Source organism: Zingiber officinale, chromosome 10B (genome assembly GCF_018446385.1).
Source record: "Zingiber officinale cultivar Zhangliang chromosome 10B, Zo_v1.1, whole genome shotgun sequence".
Taxonomy (NCBI): Eukaryota; Viridiplantae; Streptophyta; class Magnoliopsida; order Zingiberales; family Zingiberaceae; genus Zingiber; species Zingiber officinale.
The window spans coordinates 43,442,245-43,462,730 of NC_056005.1; the positions used below are offsets into that span (position 1 = coordinate 43,442,245).

Consider the following 20,486-nt stretch of genomic DNA (forward strand, 5'->3'; position numbering starts at 1 on the left):
ATTCCGCTGCGTAATTGGTTTTGTTTTCTTCGTGTCGATTTTGGATATCAATTTTGAATACCAATACAAGAGACCAACGATCTTGTACTTTGATCAAGGTGCATTTTGATCAATCAAGAATTTGCTTGATTGATCAAACATATGTCTGATCGAGCATATGAGTTGATAGGAAAGGTTCTGTGCCTGTATAAGTTTTGTACATGGGATTTACACAAAACGGAATTCCCAGCGCCAACAAGAATGTCTCTGTAAGATCTTTTTGACGATGGTAGTGGACTGGGACTTATACCAGTCAACTGATATGGTCTAAAAATATTTTTCAGCATTAGAAAATAATCAAAAGAGTGGTGAACATATATGTAATCTTATGGGAGATTAATACATGATGTTTATGGTCATTAGAGGTTAAAGAGTCCAATAATTGGGATATTATTAGAGCTATTTTTTCATGTATGGCAAATGGGAAGAAGTTTATGTTTAAGTGGAAAACCTACATACCTTTGCAAGAAATCCTAACTCAAGGGGGAGTTTAGGTGAAGGGAGAGCGGTTTCTCATTTATTTGCAAAGGGGAGAAGTTTTCCTTTTGCGAGGGAGCTTAGGTGAAGGGGGAGCCTAGGATTAGGTTCCATGATTTATGCATGAGTTGATTTGTATATTTATTTACATATGTATTGTTATATTATTTCACTAACTTAAACAGATTGTTAAACATCAAAAAGGGAGAAATTGTTGGAGCAATCTGGGGACCCTAGGTTTTGATGTTTAGGTAAAGGTTTAGTTAAGTTTATTATTGTATTTGATATGCATTGTGAGTGTGTAGGATACAGGTACAATAAGGAAAGTCCAAGTGTGATCTTGGCAAAGAAGGAAAGTCCAAAGATGAGTCTTGACGGTGTAAGTCCAAGCATGTAGTCTTGGCAACGTAAGTCCAAGTGTGACTTGGCAATGGATGAAGTCCCGGAGGCGTGACCTCTTGGCAAAGGAAGACTCGACAACAATGACAATGCCAATGGAAGCTCCAGAAGGAAAGTTGTGAAGGATGGGGAGACATTTGAGGGATGCAAGGATGATGGAGGAGGTTAGAAGGCTAGGTCTAGGTTGGTCGGCCGAGGACGAGTGCTGAGTGAATATACTCAGGGGTTAAATCCTAGGATTAGAGTTTTACTGTAGTGTTACTGTAGCAGTACTGTAGTGGGATTGTAGTAGCACTGTAGCAGTCGACTAGTGTTTTTATCAGTCGACTGATAGCCGATCGTTGGCTTGTAACGGTCAAATTTCACTTAGGACCAGTCGACTGGTGGTTATACCAGTCGATTGGTGGCGGGGAAAACAGTAGGTGTTTTTCTCCCAAGCTCTATTTAATAGATCTCGGGGTGCTTGGCCAAAGTTGACGAAATTAGTGGTGGTTAACCTTAATTAGAGTCTCCAAGTGTCCAAGTGATCTAGCGTGCTTGTACGAGGTTGTGGAGAGGTTTCTCCACCCACAAGGAGCTACGCGAGCTAGCCGGAAGTTCTCTGGGGAATCATCCACTGACGAATCGGGATCATCCACCTTACGGACAGTTGTGGAGTAGGAGTTTTATCTCCGAACCATGTTAAATCAACGTGTTAGGTTTACTTTCTATTGTTAGTATTTGTTTTGTATTCCGCTGTGCATACTAACCATTGTAGGAAATGACGTTTTGATTGAGACGATATTCACCCCCCGTTTAGCGGACGTCAAGGTCCTAACAGGGCTTTTCCTTTTAAGGATACCCTAGAGCAGCAGTTCCACCAATCACCGCGATGATCCATTCACCGATTGAAACTTAGAGTCCCTTCCAAAGACCGACATCCACCCCACTAAGTTTTCTCCTCTCTCTACTTTTATTTTTGAGTTATAATTGCTTAGATTCAGTATCTTTGGATTGTAACTCCATCTTCATGGAGTAGTTTTCTGGATTCTAGAATTAGGAAGTAGCTAGTCAGTTGTAGTTGTTGATATCTAATTTCAATTTAAGTATTTGTTTATCTTTCTATATTGAATGACAGGTTGATTCCATAGTCTGACTTTATTGTGCTTATACGATGGTGACACTAACCCATACCTTTGTAATCTCACAAGATAAGGGGAAGGATTGAAAGGTGAACCCAAATTTCTGACCTATAAATGTCAAGACTTGGAGATTCGACTTACGAAGTAAAGGAGAGATAACCTAGGAGACTGTGGGGCTTTGTGATGGGAGCCCCCTTTTGGAAAGTGGTCAAACTACAAGTGTCTCTTGAAAAGTAAGTCGGTTGCCAAAGGGGATGGTGTTCCAATGGGAAGTACTATTGGTTATCACAGAGAGTAATGAGTTTATCTCGATTCGGTGTCATTAAGTAAAGGAGGAAAACTAGGGACCGTGGTGTTCACATGATAGGGGCCTCTATGAGAAAGTGATCGAAATAGAAATATTGCCTTAAAAGTAGGCGTTGTGTTTAAGTAGACACACTAATATAATTCCAAAAGTCTATATCGGTATTCTTGGATAGGTCCGCCTATATGCGAACAATATAGAAATAGAAAAGTAAATAATATTTATAATATCAATAATCATCATGGTGAAATTGAAATCCTATGACTATTTTCTTAAACTAGATTTCTCCCTTAATCATTTGTTTTCTCTTGACCTCTTGATTGCTCTAGACCTTCTCTCAATTTTATCTCTCTTGTGAACTTTTACAACTTTAATTTTTTAGATAATCTGTTTCATTAATTTCATCAATACTTAATTTTCCAATTCTCATATAATCGATATCTTTTTATTAATTGATGATAACTGTACATTCACGGATTGATAACAATACTCGGCTACACTCATTTACCGTCTAAATCTTGATCAATCTAACTCGAAGTTCATTTATCAAGGGATAAATACCTCATCCAACACAAACAATTTTTATCAGGTGGTGCTGCATGGCAGATGATATTCATTTGACACCAGAATTATTGAGAAAGTATAGAAAATTAAGTTCATTTTATTGATTGTTATATAATAGTTTTTGTTATATATCAAATACTCAATTTATTATTTGCTATACAGTAATTGTTTATAAAACACATGAGAAAAACATAAATACGTACTCATTTTCTACTCCCAGCATAAGCACTTCCCATCTAAATTTTTCTGCAGTAATATTAATCGATATAAAATTTAGGGACTTTTTTTTAGCTTGGACACAATTAATTACTATGCCATATTAAAATTACTACATAAATTTTGTAATTTTGGAGAAAAATATATTTATATAATAATTTTAATTATCAATAATTAAATTTTAATCGAGGCTATTATATAAGTTGAAAGTGGTATATGACAATTTTTAAATTTTATGGTCAATTTAAAAGTAAAGAAGTGTATTTATATATTTAAATTTAAATTTAAATATAAAATGATAATGTAGTAATTTTACATTTTAATTGTGTAATCCTTTATATATTGAAATTTAAATAAAAATAATTATAGGTCAATTCTATCAAAATTATTATATAGCTATTCTTATTATTTTTAGATTTATACAAATTGTTGACAATTTTGTATAAATCAGATAATGATGTCAATCAGATTTGGTAAATTGTTGACAATTTTGTTTATTTTTTCCTGGACACATTTCACATCCTTGAGGAATTTGTATAAGAACAAATTCCTCAAGTCATCTAGATAACGATGTCTCCTCCGCTTATATTTTGATGGTGCATATTGGAGCACGAGCGAATAGTAATAAATAAATAAAATATTTCGCAGGATAGTAAACAAAAAAGACAAGGCATTACTTTGTTTTTCCACGAAAGAAAACTTTGCATTTTGCTTAAGTTGGGCATGGAGACTCGATGCGCCATTTATTGGTGACAGGCGTATCTTGGGAAGTGAATCGCCATGGATTTGCCTCTTCTTCCGTTCTTCTCTTCCCCTCCTCTTGCTCGCCTCTCTCTTCCTGCTCACCGACCAGGTACGCCCGCAGGAGGCCTTTGATTCATTGGAGTCACTGTAGGAATGGGGTAACTGGAAGTTTCTTGATTACTTTCCTGCTTGATTTCTCGTGAACTCAAGGCTGCTTTGGGAAAAACTTTCTCTTTCTCTTTTTCCATGTTTCATTTTGGTAAAGGCATGGTATGGTATTGGTATTGGTATGTTATGGTATGTGACGCTCCTTATGAGAGCTAGTCTTGCTGTGAACTGCAATAGTGTTAGAGTAAAATATATATAAAAACTAATTAAACTGACTATATGCATACCTATGAATACATATCTCAGTAATTAATTTGGAGATCAAAAACTCCAAAAATGAATACAAAAATACAAAATAGATATAAGAAAGAATTATATAATCTAAAATGGTACATCTCATAAAAGTCTAATAATAGTCAAGGTCACACTATCTGCACTTAAAATCATTAATAGATGAACAACCTGCAATCCATTCAAAACGAATTGCATCCTCTACCGCCTATTTCGGACGGCACAACTCGGCATTTCAAACCATAGTTGACACTCTACAACTCATTTATGGTTTTGTCAATTTAGTACAAATAACACGTATCTCATTCAGAGCGCAAAGCCAAAGCTAAGTGTGAACAATATATCAATTACTTTATTTATTTGGAAATATAATTACATCTCTAATTTTTTCATAGTTTCTTAGGGTAGTTTGTAATCTTTTATAAATAGTTTCTTAGGGTAGTTTATAATCTTTTATAGATTAGTATTGATTCCATGCTCTTTATATCTAAATTTCAATTAATTATTTGTCATAAATAAATTTTAAGAAGCAACATGGAGGGATGAATAGCAATAAGATTAGATAAGGACAAGCAATGTGAAGATATATATCAACCAAGAAGAGGACAAATAAGATCATATAAGGAATTATTTTTTAAACACTTTATCATTAAATCCACTTTAACAAAATTAATCATGCACAAGGTAATTAAAAAGACACAAGTAGGAAGGACCCACCTTAATTGAAGGAATTCACATCCTCATCAATCACCCAAAGTATTTTCATGATCTCTGAACAACTAGATCCACAAGTTATTAATCAATATAAGCATGGATTCAACTCCACAATATAAAAAACAAAGACCATGATAAAGGGCTTACCTTATAACCGCGCCTCTATAAAAGGTAAACTAAATAATTTTTTCAATTCTTGAAACTCCTATGTTATATTATCCCTTAGAAACAAAAGGATTGATTAGGATAGATAGAGACGAAGTGCTTATTCTACTGGAATGGTGGCGACTTCCAAGAAGGCAATTGCTTCCACTAAAAAACAGAAGCGACGACTAATAGTGAAAATTGCAAGAAAGGGAGGGAGGGGAGCCGACACAAAGAAAACACTTTGGAATAAACTCTAACCGTAAATTCCTTAAATATATAAACATCTTGAAAACCCTAAACCATGTGAACGAAGAATATAATTGAACCAACCCAAATAATCTAATTTAGCCTCGGAAACCCTAAACCACGTGAACCAAATCAAATCTAAATTATTTAATTTGGTTCAGCCCTAACTTATCCAAACCAAGTCAAATCGATTAATTCGATTCAAATTCCAACTTATCCAATTTAATTTGAATTTGAATCAAGTGTGATTATAAACAAAAGTTTATCAATTCATAATGTTTAATAATTTTTTTTAAAGATATAAGACGGTATATAGGTGAATAGTACTCTAAGATGAAAGTTGAGGTGTTGCTCTACTACAATTCAAGGAGGTAGGGTTTTGGGGCATGCATATTCTTAGTTGAATTGTTGCACTTTGACTTCGCTCGTGACTTTTTCATTTGAGAAGGAACCTGTGGAGTCACTTGCATGCCTCAATCAAAGATTTATAGGTCTAGTACTCAGGGCTTTAGGTAGGCATATCGTTGAATAGGTGGTGATCCTCGTACATTACTACCACAAATATGATTCTGAGGGGGAAAAGACATCTAGCTTTGTCTCTCTGCTTTGCTGAATGTCACTTTCAAGTGTTGAACGAATAAAAGGTATTTTGGTGATGAAAATGGGATTCATTTTGGTAGCATCAAAGAATTTCATAATAGACTAAATAATTTTTTTATTGGAGGTGCACCAATCTTACTTTCAAGCAAATTGTAAAGCTTCAATCTATTGGTCATAAAAAGCATGATCTTTTTTTTACTAATTTAGGAAGTGACTATATTGCCAATGAAATCATTTTGACATAGTTTGATGGCCTATGCACTGCCACCATACTACCATTACTTTTCAGTGTCAACTTGTTAGCGAGATTGAAAACCCCCATGGTGTAACGAGTGATAGAGTTGCTTGATTGGGCAAGAGTCGATTCCCGCGGGGTTCATTCCCCTTTGGATTAAATGCCCTCCCACTTAGGAGATCGCTCGGTATGTGATTTACCTCCCTTCATCTCACTTTGGGGCTGATGATGAGGGGCGCTTTGGGTGAGCGAAATTATCTGTTGCTTCATTGTTAGCAAGATTGAAGTACTAATACTTTTTTAGGCAATACACAACCTTTGTTTTAAGTATTGTACACAATTTCAACTCATGTAAATGATTTTACCTATCTCTGCAATTCAAATCAATAAAGGATCACTCCTATTTACAAAGCCAAGTGAAAGAGCTAATCATATAGACAATAACAATAGTTAAACTATGTTTCTTACTTTAATTGTATCTCTAAAGGTGATAAATAACCTAGCAAAGCTACAGAGAGGGTCTTTATATAAACCAACCATTTCTTGGCAAACTCACTATGTGGTTCAAGGATCGCTTGGGGTCCATCTTCAAGTTATGAACAAACTAATTTGAGCTCATTTACTCTGCAAATGTATAAAAAATGTATACATATGGTAGACCCATAGATATCAGATACTTAATGCATATGCCCCAAAAAATAGGGCAATAACAAACCATGAGTCCCAACTATTTTGGGTTGGTTACATCTTCCATCGAAGTGTATGTAAGACTATCTCTAATAATGTCCAAATCTTTTGAGTAGTATCTAATTTGGCTTAAATTAGATGCACATAAAAATACATATATAATGTATGTCTTTGCTACTTGTGTATATTTTCTAAATATTTTTATATCATAGATTTTGTATAATTCAAAATGTATTGTAGTGCATTTGATTTTAATTTATCATTGTAATTGACTCATGGTTTTACACTTTTTAAAACACTATTGATGAATGAATATGCGCTTGTGGACTTTTGTACAAGCTTGTTATTTGTCTATTCACAAACAATGTTCTTGAAGTAATTCAATTATCTTCTTGTTTGTAAACTTATCTATGTATTTGGCACAACATAGAATGTCCACTTGAAGTTCTAGATGTAACTTACATGTATCTAGTGCACATGCACTATTAAATATTCAATTAATTATATATTTTATCTACAATAAAATGTACTCTCAAATTTCTATGAATTATCACCAAAACATAAATAACTCAGTTTGGCATGAGAAATGGTGCATCAGTGCTATTCAAAGTCATATACAATATAATCTAACTTCAAGGTTTTAATAATTTATAGCATGTTTACTGAATAGGTAAGAATACAATACTATTTTGTTGATTGAATTATTTTTAGCTAACTTATAAGCATAATCTAGCCTCTAGTTGTGTTTGATAATAACTTGAACCACAATTTAAAATCTCATGTTGTTTCGTCCGGTATAAGAGAAATATTTTGTTCCGCCGTCGACTGAAACCGGCACGCCTCCGATGCTGACACGCCTTGAGGCCTTGCGTGGTCATGGAGGCGTCGTGCGAGCTCCATGGTGGCCGCGAAGGCATCTTGTGAGCTCCGCTGAAGCATCATGTCACCCCGTGTGGAACTACAACAATTGAATAGGAAACAAGTCTAACTTAGGTTAATTAAATAATTTTAGGATAATAATTTTAAACAATTTCAGATAATTTAAATAGACTTAATTAAAACCTAATAAAACTATATATATATATATATATATATATATATATTAAATAGATATTTTAGTTTTTATTTTTAAAATATTTAGATTAAAGTTGTTATTTTTAGTTAATATGTTTTATATTTTAAAAAATGACGAAACCATTACGACATGGCACAATACGGTACTGAAACCTTATTGTTCCGATTTGGACTGAAGATTTTAAACCATGAATGTTCAATTGTTGATTTAACTTTTATAAAGTAGCTTGAATATAAAACTTTGATTAACATTGAGCCTAAATTAACTTTGCTCAATCTTTTTACAACCCTAATTGTGGAATTACGGTGTCCAACATTTTAAAAGATTCAAAACAAATTAGAGATCATAGATAGTTGTTAAAAACTGTATAACACATTCAGATGAAAAAAATACATATCCTATATAATCAAATTTTGATGGTATCATGATGACATATCAAAAATCAAATATGCTTCATTAGAATCTAAACCCAGCCCATCAAAACTAAACACAATTCTTAATTCAATCTAACTTACTATATAGGAATGTTGTTGCATTATAGAAATGGAGAGGTCTGGGAGAGTTAGATCTAATCTAAAAGAAATCTCATATTGTGGAGACTGAAAATGGATGTTGAGAGTTGAATCAATATTTAATGATGGCTGAGAGGAAGAACAAGTCTTAATGCATTGAGACTCGGAGTTTAACATTGTGGGTGAAGTCAACAGATCCAAGAAGAAGAAATATTGCCACATTGAAATCATTTTTCTCCTATCGTAATGTGATATTTCATTGTTTTCCTCTTCCTTTCTTTGGTTGCGCTGATGCCACCAAGACCCAAAGTTTATACCAAGAACATAAGTGAAATAAAATAAACACTATTTTTATGGTTTCAAACTTTCAATAATGTGAATTATGAACAATTTTTTGTCATAAACAATAATCAACGCTCTCCATTAAACATATTATGATATGATAATGTTATTTCATATATTTCAGGATGTAAAAATTGTTCCAACTAATGTAGGACTTTTTATATTTTTTTAAATGAATTCAGGATTTGAAAAATTTATGGAAACTAATTTGCAGCACAATCCACGTCACACTATTTTACAATGATGATTGTGCTGGTGTTTTTCTTAGCTCCTGTGGATCCTTAAGGGAATTTATTTTTTGTCAGTTCTTATTTTTTTTTTAGTCAATCTGACATAGGCGTTAATTTTCCTATCAGGTTTTTTTGTTCTCAAAGCATACCAAAGTCCAGTAAGATGTAGTGTTCAAGGATTTACATGGGATTCCTCCAACCATCAGCTCAACCACAATAGAAGAAACTTTGCATCCAAGAGAACTAATGATTTAATTCATGCTAATGCTACATCAGGGCATCCATTAGGATCCCAGCCTGAAGCTCATAATAGGTTGAAATTAGCACTGAGTGCAATAGATGCTTTCTACAGATTTTCACGTCCTCACACAGTTATAGGAACAGTTAAGTGACAATCCTTGAGGTGATCTACTATACAAACTCTTTAGGAGTTTTACAAATATATCGCTTTTAATTCTTTCAGTTAGTAGTCTGTTTGGCTTTTAATGTGCATACTTGACAAATGATTTTTTGCTTTCACAGGCAATGAGCATAGTTTCAGTCTCCTTATTATCTGTTGAGAGCTTATCTGATCTTTCTCCTTTGTTTTTAACTGGATTGTTGGAGGTAAAGGCTAAAGCAAACGTTTAGCTAGAATTCACTGTGATAGACTTTTTCTTCCAATTACAATTCTTGCAGGCTGTTGTTGCTGCACTTTTCATGAATATCTACATTGTTGGACTAAATCAAGTATTTGACATAGAAATAGACAAGGTTACATTAATTCTCCTGAACAACTTCCTTTATAGCTTATATATGGAGGGTTAGAACATGATGCTCCCTTTAATTAAGAGGTCACACAGCTGGAATGACAAATTTCTGTATTATGTTTTTATTCAGGTTAATAAGCCAAGTCTCCCTTTAGCTTCTGGGGAGTATTCACCAAGAACTGGAATCACAATTATTTTGAGTTTTGCTGCCTTGGTAATTTGACGTTCTTCATATGCCTAAGTGCTTTCTATCCATTTCTATATTTAAACAGATATGGCAAGAATCCTAGAAAGTGATTTTAAATGCCAGTTAAATTGCAATAATCTTTCTAGAATCCTTGCGTTTCATCTTGCTGATTTAAAGTGTTGTTGAGTCTTTCTATATTGGAGGACAGAGTTACACCTTTTAGTGGATGGAGTTGAACTTGATTTTCTTTGTCTCTTTTAACTGTTAGCTCTTGCTTTGTGTATGGAAAAATGGTATTCAAACCAAAAGATGTTACAGAAACGGATATTATTCAATGGTAATCCAAGTTAGGATCCAAATTTCTACTAATTGATGGAAGTTCCACTTAATCTGAGTATCAAAAAGAACGAAAGGTTAGCTAAATGATTATGCTTTGTCAAAATTAATGTGTTGGAGTGGGTGCATATTTGTTAGCATCCTCTTTTAGATGTCATAGTTTGGTGAAGTTCCTAAACTGGTTGTCCGTCTAACTAGTAATTAGGCAAACTACCTTATTGTTAAACTTTTTTATTATTGAGAGACAAAGAAATGATCATAGGCAGCAGCCTTAAGTTTAATTCTTCTTCATTAGGTTACCGTTTCTCACTAACTTCACAAGGGTCAACAGATTCATTGTTGGATGTTGTTTGAGTTTTATTATATGTATATTTATCCCATGCTCAATCAAGAGATAAGAGCCATGTAGTCGACATCAAATACTAAGGATGACTTGATGATGACTACTACTATTGTTTTTATTTCGAGGAGATTTATACTGACTAACGCATTGTATAATGCATGCAGGATCACTAAAGCAACAAATAATTTTGCTAATGCTTAGTATCTTGTTTCAGAGCTTTGGTGTTGCATGGTTTGTCGGGTCCTGGCCATTATTTTGGGCCCTTTTTGTCAGCTTTATCCTTGGAACTGCATATTCAATCAACGTAAGTTGGTTTTCTTTTATGTACTTGCTTCTTCTTATGAATTGATATTGTTGATGCTTTATAAATTTCATCCATATCATTTAATAGATTTGTGATTGTGTATTGTTTTCGATGAGATATGAATATGAGGAGCCACTATATGTAGGTTCCAAGAGAATGCTTTAGTAGCGCTGGGAGCGAGCGTATTCGCCTTTTGCCACAAGAGAATGCTTTAGTAGTTAAGTATGAAGTCTACCACATTTAACAAAGCATATGCACAAGTATGCTATCAATCTATGGCATAGCACATATGAAGTATATATGGCCATAGGCAATTGGTATAATAATTCTTAAGAAAATATTTTTATTGCTACATATAATAACAATGTATACAGTAAAGTATATTAATCAATACATCTAATTCAAATTTCCACACACACACACACACACACACACACACACACACACACACACATATATATCTATAAAGTATTGCCACTAACAAAATAAATGTTTCAAACTAACACTCATAGGTTATAGGCTAGTTTGTAGCTTTATGTCAATTTGGTTCAATCTAAATTTGTTAGAATGAATCAAATTGGCTTTTTTTTTCCTTTCCTTTTTATCAATTGCATACAAATGGCAATGTCATTTAATCCTCTTCCAATTTTTTTTTTGTACTTTTAAAATCAAAACTATCTCAGTTAAATAGTTAATTAAAATGAGTTTGTTTCATTTTTTTACTTCAACACATGTCAAGATGAATTTAAATAAATTTAAATATTATAGGAATTAGGTAGTAAATTCAATTAAAATTTTAGAAAAAACGGTTAAAAAAAACAAATAATATTAATAGAGTTGCGGAAATAGCCTCTTGTCAAAAAAAAAAAAAAAAAATAAAAATACATGGTAAGACTGCATACAATAGATCCTTCCAAGGACCCTGCATTGGTGTAGCTTTATGCATCAAGCCGCCCTTTTTTATCTTGTTTAATGTGTGCTATCATGTGGTGAGGGTTGACACAATATATACTCATGAGCATGAGCAACATGATTCACACAAAAAAAAAATAGCAGTGCTAGCCAATATTAAGTTTTGATAAATTTCTAGAATGGTACCTTTTGGCCATATTGTCCAAAACAAAATAAGAGTTTAAACCATGTTTTAATTCAATAGTAAATCTTAGCGTTGTTACTATAGCAGGTTTTGTTCTTTGACAAATTGTTCATTTTTTGTTTATGATGTTGCACCTTAATGTACTATTGCTAATTGTTACATGTTCATTGCATTCTTATGTTCACAAAGAGATGAACATGTAGACATACGACAGAAGGAAGATTTCAATAGTAGTTAAAAAATTTTAATTAGACTTTTTTTGCTATTGAATCTGGCACTACTTCTTAAAGATGTCAATGTTAGCATTCAGCATGGTTGATATTTTATTTTGATTCTTTAGATACTACCGAGGTTTAAAATCTCGACCCGTGTCGAGATTTCGGTCTTAGACTAGAACGATATAGTTTCGGTATTTTTTTTATTTAAACTTGAAATAATCTTCTAATAATAATAATTCAACTATCTCAATTTAAAATGATCAGAGGTGTACAGGATTGCAAGTGTTTTATTAGGAATCATAACATATCTTTATCAAAATTTCTTAAATAAAGGACATATAATATTTCCTAAACATATTAGTAAAGACATTATAAGATAAAAATATATGTTTTATATGTTCAGAAAATAATAATTCTAAAAGTAAAAAAGATAAATAATTTAATATTCATGGCTCTAAATTTTAAATTGATTCTATATTTTTCTATAATAAGTATATAAATTAATTTAAAAATGCTAAATTATGTATAATAATTATATAAATTAACTATTTATTTAAATTAATTATTATTTTAAATAATATATATTTAAAATGATAAAAAAATAGAATATTAATTAAATAGTAAAACAGAAAAATATAAAATAATTAAAAAATATCAGAAAATTAATCTGGTTTATTAGAATTTTTAAATTTTTTATAGAATTTTTACATAAAATTAGTAAAATTAATTTTCAGAATATTAATTAATAAGATTTATTATTTTTTAAAAATATATTTATATTTTATTGGGATAATTTAATTAAGTTTTATAAAAACTTCTTTGAAATATCACACTTAAGTTAGGAAATGTTTGAATTAATTAAATCAAAATATTTAATTTTTAATAGTAAAACCCCTAAATTCATGATCTTCGCGGCACGCGCCTCCGGCGGTGTCGGAGAGTCACGGGGGACGCCTCCGGCGCCACCAGAGGAGTCCCGCGACTCTTCTGGCGCCGCTGGAGGCGTCCCGCAACTCCTTTGGTGGCGCTGGTCGTGATGGAATTGCGACATGCCTTCTGTTGCGTGACGATGAGCGCGTGTGATTGTCGTGCGACGATGAGCGTGCGCGATTGTGCGACGACAAGGCGCGACAACGAGCTCGCGTGATTGTCATGCGACGATGAGAGCATGTGATTCCTCTGTTGCGTGCATGTGATGACATCATGACGAAATTGTCACTAGACTGGTGTCAGTTTCGGTGCGCGTGCGGAACGGTAGGTTTCGTCCATTCCGCCCGCATGGAACGAAATTTTCAACCATGGACACTACCACCCTGATAGGAGAACATAGGTCCAACTGCTGATTGTTTAAACCTAAGTTATAGTAACTCATATATCGAAGCTTACAAAAACCCTTCATTGGCCCATAACTCATCACATTGGAATAAACAAGGGTCCTCTCAACACCTCATCATACCTAGGGTTAGCTCGTTCCAATATCAATTGTCGAAGACTTGTATAAATGTGCAAACTAACTCTTTAACCTGTGCGGCTCAACTATTTGCTCAAAATTCTTATGCTCAAGGTAATAGTAGCTCAGTCATATAATTTTTTAAATTATATTTAGTAGCTCACAATTGTCTATATGGGATCAAACTACAATGACACTCTATCTATTACAGTTGCCACTTCTAAGATGGAAGAGATTTGCTGTGGTTGCAGCACTATGCATTCTAGCTGTTCGTGCTGTGATTGTCCAAGTAGCATTTTTCTTGCACATGCAGGTAAAACACCGTTGAGTATTTTCTTTTAGCATTTTTTCATAAACTTTGGCATCGGTATAATCTTCACTTGTTTGACATGTTTCTTTTAACTTAGAGAATTTGCTTTCATTGTCATAACTTATCCTTCCAATGTTTAACTATATTTATAAATGTTTCAGACATTTGTTTTCAGAAGATCAGCTATTCTGTCCAGGCCATTAATATTTGCAACTGCATTTATGACCTTCTTCTCTGTTGTTATTGCATTGTTCAAGGTATTTTTTCCCCTTGGCTTCCAAAGTTGAATATCAGCTCATTCATGCTTTTTTTTTATTAAAACCATTATGATTGAACATATATGTTCACTCAATGCATTAATAACTTTTAAAATGCCGAGAGTAGAAGATTGTGTACAAATTATCTAAATTTGCGATAATCATGGAAACAACTTTGTATATTCTTGAATTATTTAAGTAAAAAGAGAATTCTTGGTGAAAGAAAAAATGAACTAGTTTGTTAGCAACTAAAATAAAACATTAACATTGATGTTCGTTAAAGAATTGGCTTTTTTGTTGTGATAATGTTTTTGTTTCAGTTACCCATTTCCTTTTCTCATAAAATTTATATAATATATTTCATAATCATCATGCAGGTAGAATTAACTAATACTATTGTTTTATCTTCTCAATGGTTTTGACTTCTGAGATTGTTGGTGATCAAAATTTTGATTGTTTCTGTAACATGGAATGCATTCTAAAAAACATATATATTTTCTAAATGACTACAATTTGTAGGATCTTAAAACAATCAATCATAGACTAGAAAAGATTGGCTAATTTTATCTCCGGAAAATCACTCAAGATATATAACTTATAACTATGATCTTGAGCCATTTTCAACAGGAAAAAGAATCTTGACCCTTTGGAATTCTACAATATAGATGATAGTAAATGAAACAAAAGGCAATTGTTATCATATAGAATTATAGGATCCATATCATATAGAATTATGGGATCCATATAATGACACTAGAAATTAGTCCCATTATCACTTGATCCTAATGCACGACCTCAACTTAGCCTTTGAAGTATATAGTTCAATTTCTAATTTTTTTTCCCAAAAAATCAGCATAGGAATGATAATAGGATTGAATTCCATTGGCTAATTTGAAAATTTCCCAAAAAGTATTGATCCAATGATTCATTCCTGTACTTGTCCTTGGAGTATCTTTGTCCATATTTAAGAGGCAATTTTGTAAGATCTCAAAGTTCAAGCAAGTCTAGTTTTAAGTTTTGTATAAGTTTTATCAGTTAGTTTTAAGTTTGTATAAGTTTTATCAGTTACTTTCCTACTTGAGCTTTTGTCTCACTCTTCCTATTTAACTCCACTTTCTACCATGTGAAATCTTGTTTAGTTCCACATTGCCTAAAGATTAACGAGACATGAGCTAGGAAGAGAACGCTTATATGCCCCTACCAACATAAACTTGAGGCTTTAGTTTGTCTACAATTTTCATATTTATATCTTCTTCTCTTCATTCTCCTCGACTATCACCTAAAGGCCTTTTTCATGAAGGAAAAAGGTCTTAAACAGATATTAGTCTATATTTGTATCCCAAACCTTAGCCTCTCATATTGTTAAGGAGCAACATGGCCAATACACATCAGTCACCCTCAAAATTATGTCCTCTAAAGTAACTTTCTATAACAGCACTTAAACACTTCAATTTCTCATTATTTCTAGCCAAATGTGCATCAAATTTGTTTCATCTGAAACCTATGAGATTATTTTGCAAGATCTGAGAAAGCATAACCAAACACTATTGACATTAGGGAAACTGTTTTCTCAAATGCTTCCTAGGAAAGGTCACCAGTTTTTCCTTAATACTCTTGACAGTTCCCTATATGGGTGAACTGGATTCCATTGGACCATGTCTCAAACATGAACTGACTTGTTAGCTTAAACTTGAGTACAGATCGTCATCACACAATGTAAGTTCTGTACACAATCTTTTGCTTAGGTACTGTTTGTAATTTGGTGATCAGATTGCAAGAGCTAGAATTTTTTATTTAAGAATATATGGCTAAATCATTGGGTGTTTTCTAAAGTGGGAAAGGGTTGCTGGCCATCACATTTCACTCCCCCCTCTTCATAGCATTTCTAGACCTGAAATTTTGGAATTGAAGATTTAAAATCAAAGCTTGGGATGCTAAGCAAAAGTGCTATATATGTAGAGAGTCCTTGCAAGTCAAGAAAGATCAACACTTTTTGGATACCAATCAAACTAGGATAGCATCTACGAATGCCAAGGTATTAAAAGGCAGCTTTAGCCAATAAGTGGTTGACACACAATGTAGCGTCTAGGTCGTCAACATTAAAATAAATATAAAAAAAAAAGAGAGAAAAGAGAAACATATTAAATTAAGGATGCATAATATATATATAGTTAATCAAAAAGGGTTTACAATTTCAAATAAACAACTGATAATGATAAGTAAGCACTAAACATATAACAACAACTAAATATTTTATATTTTACATTGCAACTAAATCTTAAAAAGATATTCTAAATGTATTTAAATGCTGAAAAAATTAATGAATAAAAAGTCAAGAGAAGAGGAAGAACATGCTTAGGAAGGCTGACATCGAGTGAGAAAGGGGAGATATAAGTCGGATGGGGAGGGAGGCTTAGGCGAGCAAGGGTATCAGGTGGTCTAATTGGAAGAAATAAGATTGATTTCTAATATTAAATAATCCAACAACGCATAAAAATTATTATTTTGCCTTAAATATGTTGTGACCCTAAGCCACCAAGCGGTTTGTCTGAGCCACTTTTAAAAAGTCTGCCCATTAGGACTACCTAGCAACTAAGAGAAATGGTCCTTTAACGAAACCACCTAGACAAACACTTTTTTAAACTAAGATGAATGCTAAACAACAATATATGGTGGAGTTTGATTATATTAACTTGGAAAATGCTCTCCACTAGAAGCAAATGGCTAAGATTAAATGGTAAAGGTGGGTGATGAAGTTTGATTGCTAATTCTACGTGATCTTTTGATAGGGTCACTTGTATTGCTTAGGGTAGGAATTTAAATATATGCAGGATTTCAGACTTCCTTAGGTTATGTTTCCTACCAAGAAAGGAAATATGAAAGTAAAGATGCCAAGGCAAGAGTTTCATTGCCCAACGAAATAGAGGGAGGGAAGGAAGCATCATGTATTATTTCTACCCTGATTGGAGAAAAACAACACTGTTGGAAGTTGGAACTACAGTGATTTCCTTTTTTTTTTTAATGAATTTTTCATATTTAAGCATATTTTTATATTTGAACACAATATTATAAATTTAAACTTCCTTTGCTCCTGTCCTTTTCAAGGAATTACAGATTAGGAAAAAGTATTCCATATCTGCTTGCAGGTTTTTTCCTATCGCAATTCTTTCTCTAGCCTTTCCCCTTCCTGTAGAAATCACACCCTAAATGAAAATGTCAATGAACATGCTGGACAGTGCTTTTAGTTTCTACCTATGGCCAACATAAATTTGCTTACAAAATTCATAGTTAACGCCCTATATCGGTTTCCTTGTTATACCATTGAAATGATCCATTTCTTGTGTGTAATGTTGATCTCATGTAGGATATTCCTGATCTTGAAGGAGATCGTATTTTTGGCATTCGATCTTACACTGTTCGTTTGGGTCAACAACGGGTATCCTCACAAGGATTTTGTAAATCATCCCTATTGTCTTGGATAATATATTGTTCATCATCCTAATCATATTGTCCATGAGCAGGTATTCTGGATATGCGTCTACCTCCTTCAAGTGGCATACAGTGTTGCCATAATGATTGGGGCCACCTCTTCCTGTCTATGGAGCAAGATCATTACTGTAGGTGGCCGATTTAATCTTCTTTTATTTGTTGTTTAACTTATAAACCAAACAGATATAATAAGATATATACTGAGCATGCCCCTCCTTTTATATGACGGCCATATCACCCTTTTCTTATTATTGCTCAGGTTTCAGATGTTATATAATGCAAGAATGTTGTAACCTTAAATGATTTCAAATTATATCAAAATTTTTGAATCAGATCTTCACATTCCCCTTCCAATATAGATTTTAAACATACAATGGGTTTTACTAATTTTGCTGTAATGATTAAACAAGAATTAGGTACTGTTTTTAGGAATAAGTTGGAACGCAATCTTCGTTACATTATTTGATTGTCAAACCGTTATGCAAATGTTCTGAAATAGCACTTACCTTCACACTAAAAACATTGCAGCCTTGCATGTTCAGTATAGTTCTTGCTATTTAGTTGGAAAGTAGTACATTGTTTGCAATTCTTCAGATGCAAACGTGTGAAAGAGGATCAATACTATGACAAACAACAATTGAAAGGGTTCTCCTCTGTTTTCCCCCCTTTTCTTCTTGTTCAAACCACAAGATGATAAAATCCTATTGGCTTTGCAGATTTTGGGTCATGCAGTCCTTGCTTTAATTCTGTGGAGTCGTGCTAGTTCTCTCGATCTCACGAGTAAAGCTGCAATAACATCTTTCTACATGTTTATTTGGAAGGTAAATTATCATCTGTTTGAATTATTTCATGAATAAGTAAATCCTTGATTGTGGATCACACAGAAGTTAATCGTCGAATTTGCTTTTGCTGTTTGCAGCTCTTCTATGCAGAATACTTGCTCATTCCACTAGTGAGATGATTCCTGAAAACAAGTTGAAAGTGTAGAAGGAAGCTACTCCAATCTTCAAGATGGATTATCTACATATGAAGCTCAACTAGTAAGAGCTTAGGCTCATCAATTCTTACTCCGATGCACATTTAATTGTTGCGATTTCATAAACTTTGTCAACTAAATTGTAGGTATTTCAGAGACTATCCGGAGGAATAGGCTTGCACGGTCATCCATGAAAGTAAATCTAATTTCAGAATTTTATCTAAGTTATTTTGCGTAGAATATATAAATGAGAAGGATCTTAGTTGCTAGCAATTTGATAAAAAAGAATAAAAAAAAAAGTGTACATCATACTGCTATCAAAAAGAATAAAAAAAAGTGCACTCTTATTATTTAGCTGGACGAAAGGTGGCAGACACAAAGGATCAGATGAAACTTTGTGGCGACCTCCATTAAATTTTAGGACTATTCTGCCTCATGGGAAGGGTTATCTTTATTGTCGTGGCATCGTTTTAGTGCACTAGCTCATTATTGTTTGGACTGTCTTAGTTGGTAGCGGAACAATCTCAACCCAACTACTAATCCACATGAAAATCCAATAAAAACACAATTCTATTCAGTTTCGTATATACGTATCATGCATAGTCATAAATTATAGTGTATGAGGTATATATTGCAGCGTAAAATCATAAACTTATACATCTGCACAAGCTGTCGGAGAAAATTGTTGATCATGTATGTCCATGGATCAGAGTAATGGTCTAGATCAACTTGATGAAGTACACTGCAACCTTGGTGGATGAAGTATGTTTCACATGACAAGAATTTGAAATGCACGACAATGCAGCTAAGCAGTGCACTGATGAAGCGCAATGCGTCTCGTATTCCATGAGTGCCGATGTGCACCACATTGATTTTGTGAAACTTTGCTGTTCTTTAGAAAAAAAAAACCATCATAATTGAGTCAAGATCAAAATTTTACTGATCTCAAATTTGAAAAAAAAAAATCCAAGAAAATTTGGTCCTTAGACGTTAGAGGTCATTTATGCCTTTCGCCTAGGACCTGCTCTTAGAAAATCAACTGAAGCCTCAGATAGCTCTTTCACTCTCTCAGAATCTTGTAAGAGGATCACACTCGCCACCAATTCTTGTCCTCAACCCTTCAAGTTGTCATCCTCTCTTCACATCCTTCACATGCACCAAGCTCATCATTTCTATTGGACTTCAATGCACCAACTTGGTGGCATTTGTCCATTAATAATGTGCTCAGTGCTTGACTACAACAGATTCTCCACTAGCAAAAATTGCAAAAGGATAACAAGAAGCCAATAAGATAGCCAAAAATCGAATGTTTATTTATGTACATATAATAAATACACTTTAAAAGTCTATCCAGTGGTAGTATTTGAGCCACTCCCTCAAATGATGCTCTGTAATGTACCATTATTTCTCAAAGGTGCATGCATGGACCTGAAAAAGCAGGCACAAAGCTTAGACCATCTTTTTCTTCCATCTGAATATACAAGTCCCCAACTTTTGATGCCATATCACACACCACCATTCCCGGCTTCCCTTTATGGCTCTCCAAAATACCAAGATTGAATTTATCGTACATTTGTTATCTTCTGTGAATTTAGTTCACTTTGAGAAGTATGGGAATAAGTTTCTCAAGAGAAAGTCAAAATTACCTTATTTTGCTCGATGAATGACAGCATCAATTTGCTTGTGGCTCATACTTATTTTGCTCCAGCAGTTTGTTTCT

At 33.4% G+C, this 20,486-nt stretch overlaps 1 protein-coding gene across 3 annotated transcripts; it reads left to right on the forward strand.

Moving 5' to 3' along the window:
* The first annotated feature begins 3,788 nt into the window (after positions 1-3,788).
* Positions 3,789-19,343, forward strand: LOC122028881 (probable homogentisate phytyltransferase 1, chloroplastic). 3 transcript variants are annotated; one of them, XM_042587827.1, is made up of 13 exons: positions 3,789-3,973; positions 9,178-9,434; positions 9,574-9,657; positions 9,730-9,804; positions 9,931-10,014; positions 10,881-10,970; positions 13,946-14,047; positions 14,206-14,301; positions 17,666-17,737; positions 17,823-17,918; positions 18,507-18,611; positions 18,710-18,830; positions 18,913-19,343. In XM_042587827.1, exons 1-12 carry the CDS (start codon positions 3,901-3,903, stop codon positions 18,749-18,751), a joined length of 1,176 nt encoding a protein of 391 aa, XP_042443761.1. In that variant the 5' UTR covers positions 3,789-3,900; the 3' UTR covers positions 18,752-18,830; positions 18,913-19,343. The 3 variants fall into 3 exon arrangements, with proteins under 3 accessions (XP_042443761.1, XP_042443762.1, XP_042443763.1); XM_042587828.1 differs by having other exon boundaries at positions 3,889-4,022; XM_042587829.1 differs by lacking the exon at positions 3,789-3,973 and having other exon boundaries at positions 9,313-9,454.
* The last annotated feature ends 1,143 nt before the right edge of the window (positions 19,344-20,486 follow it).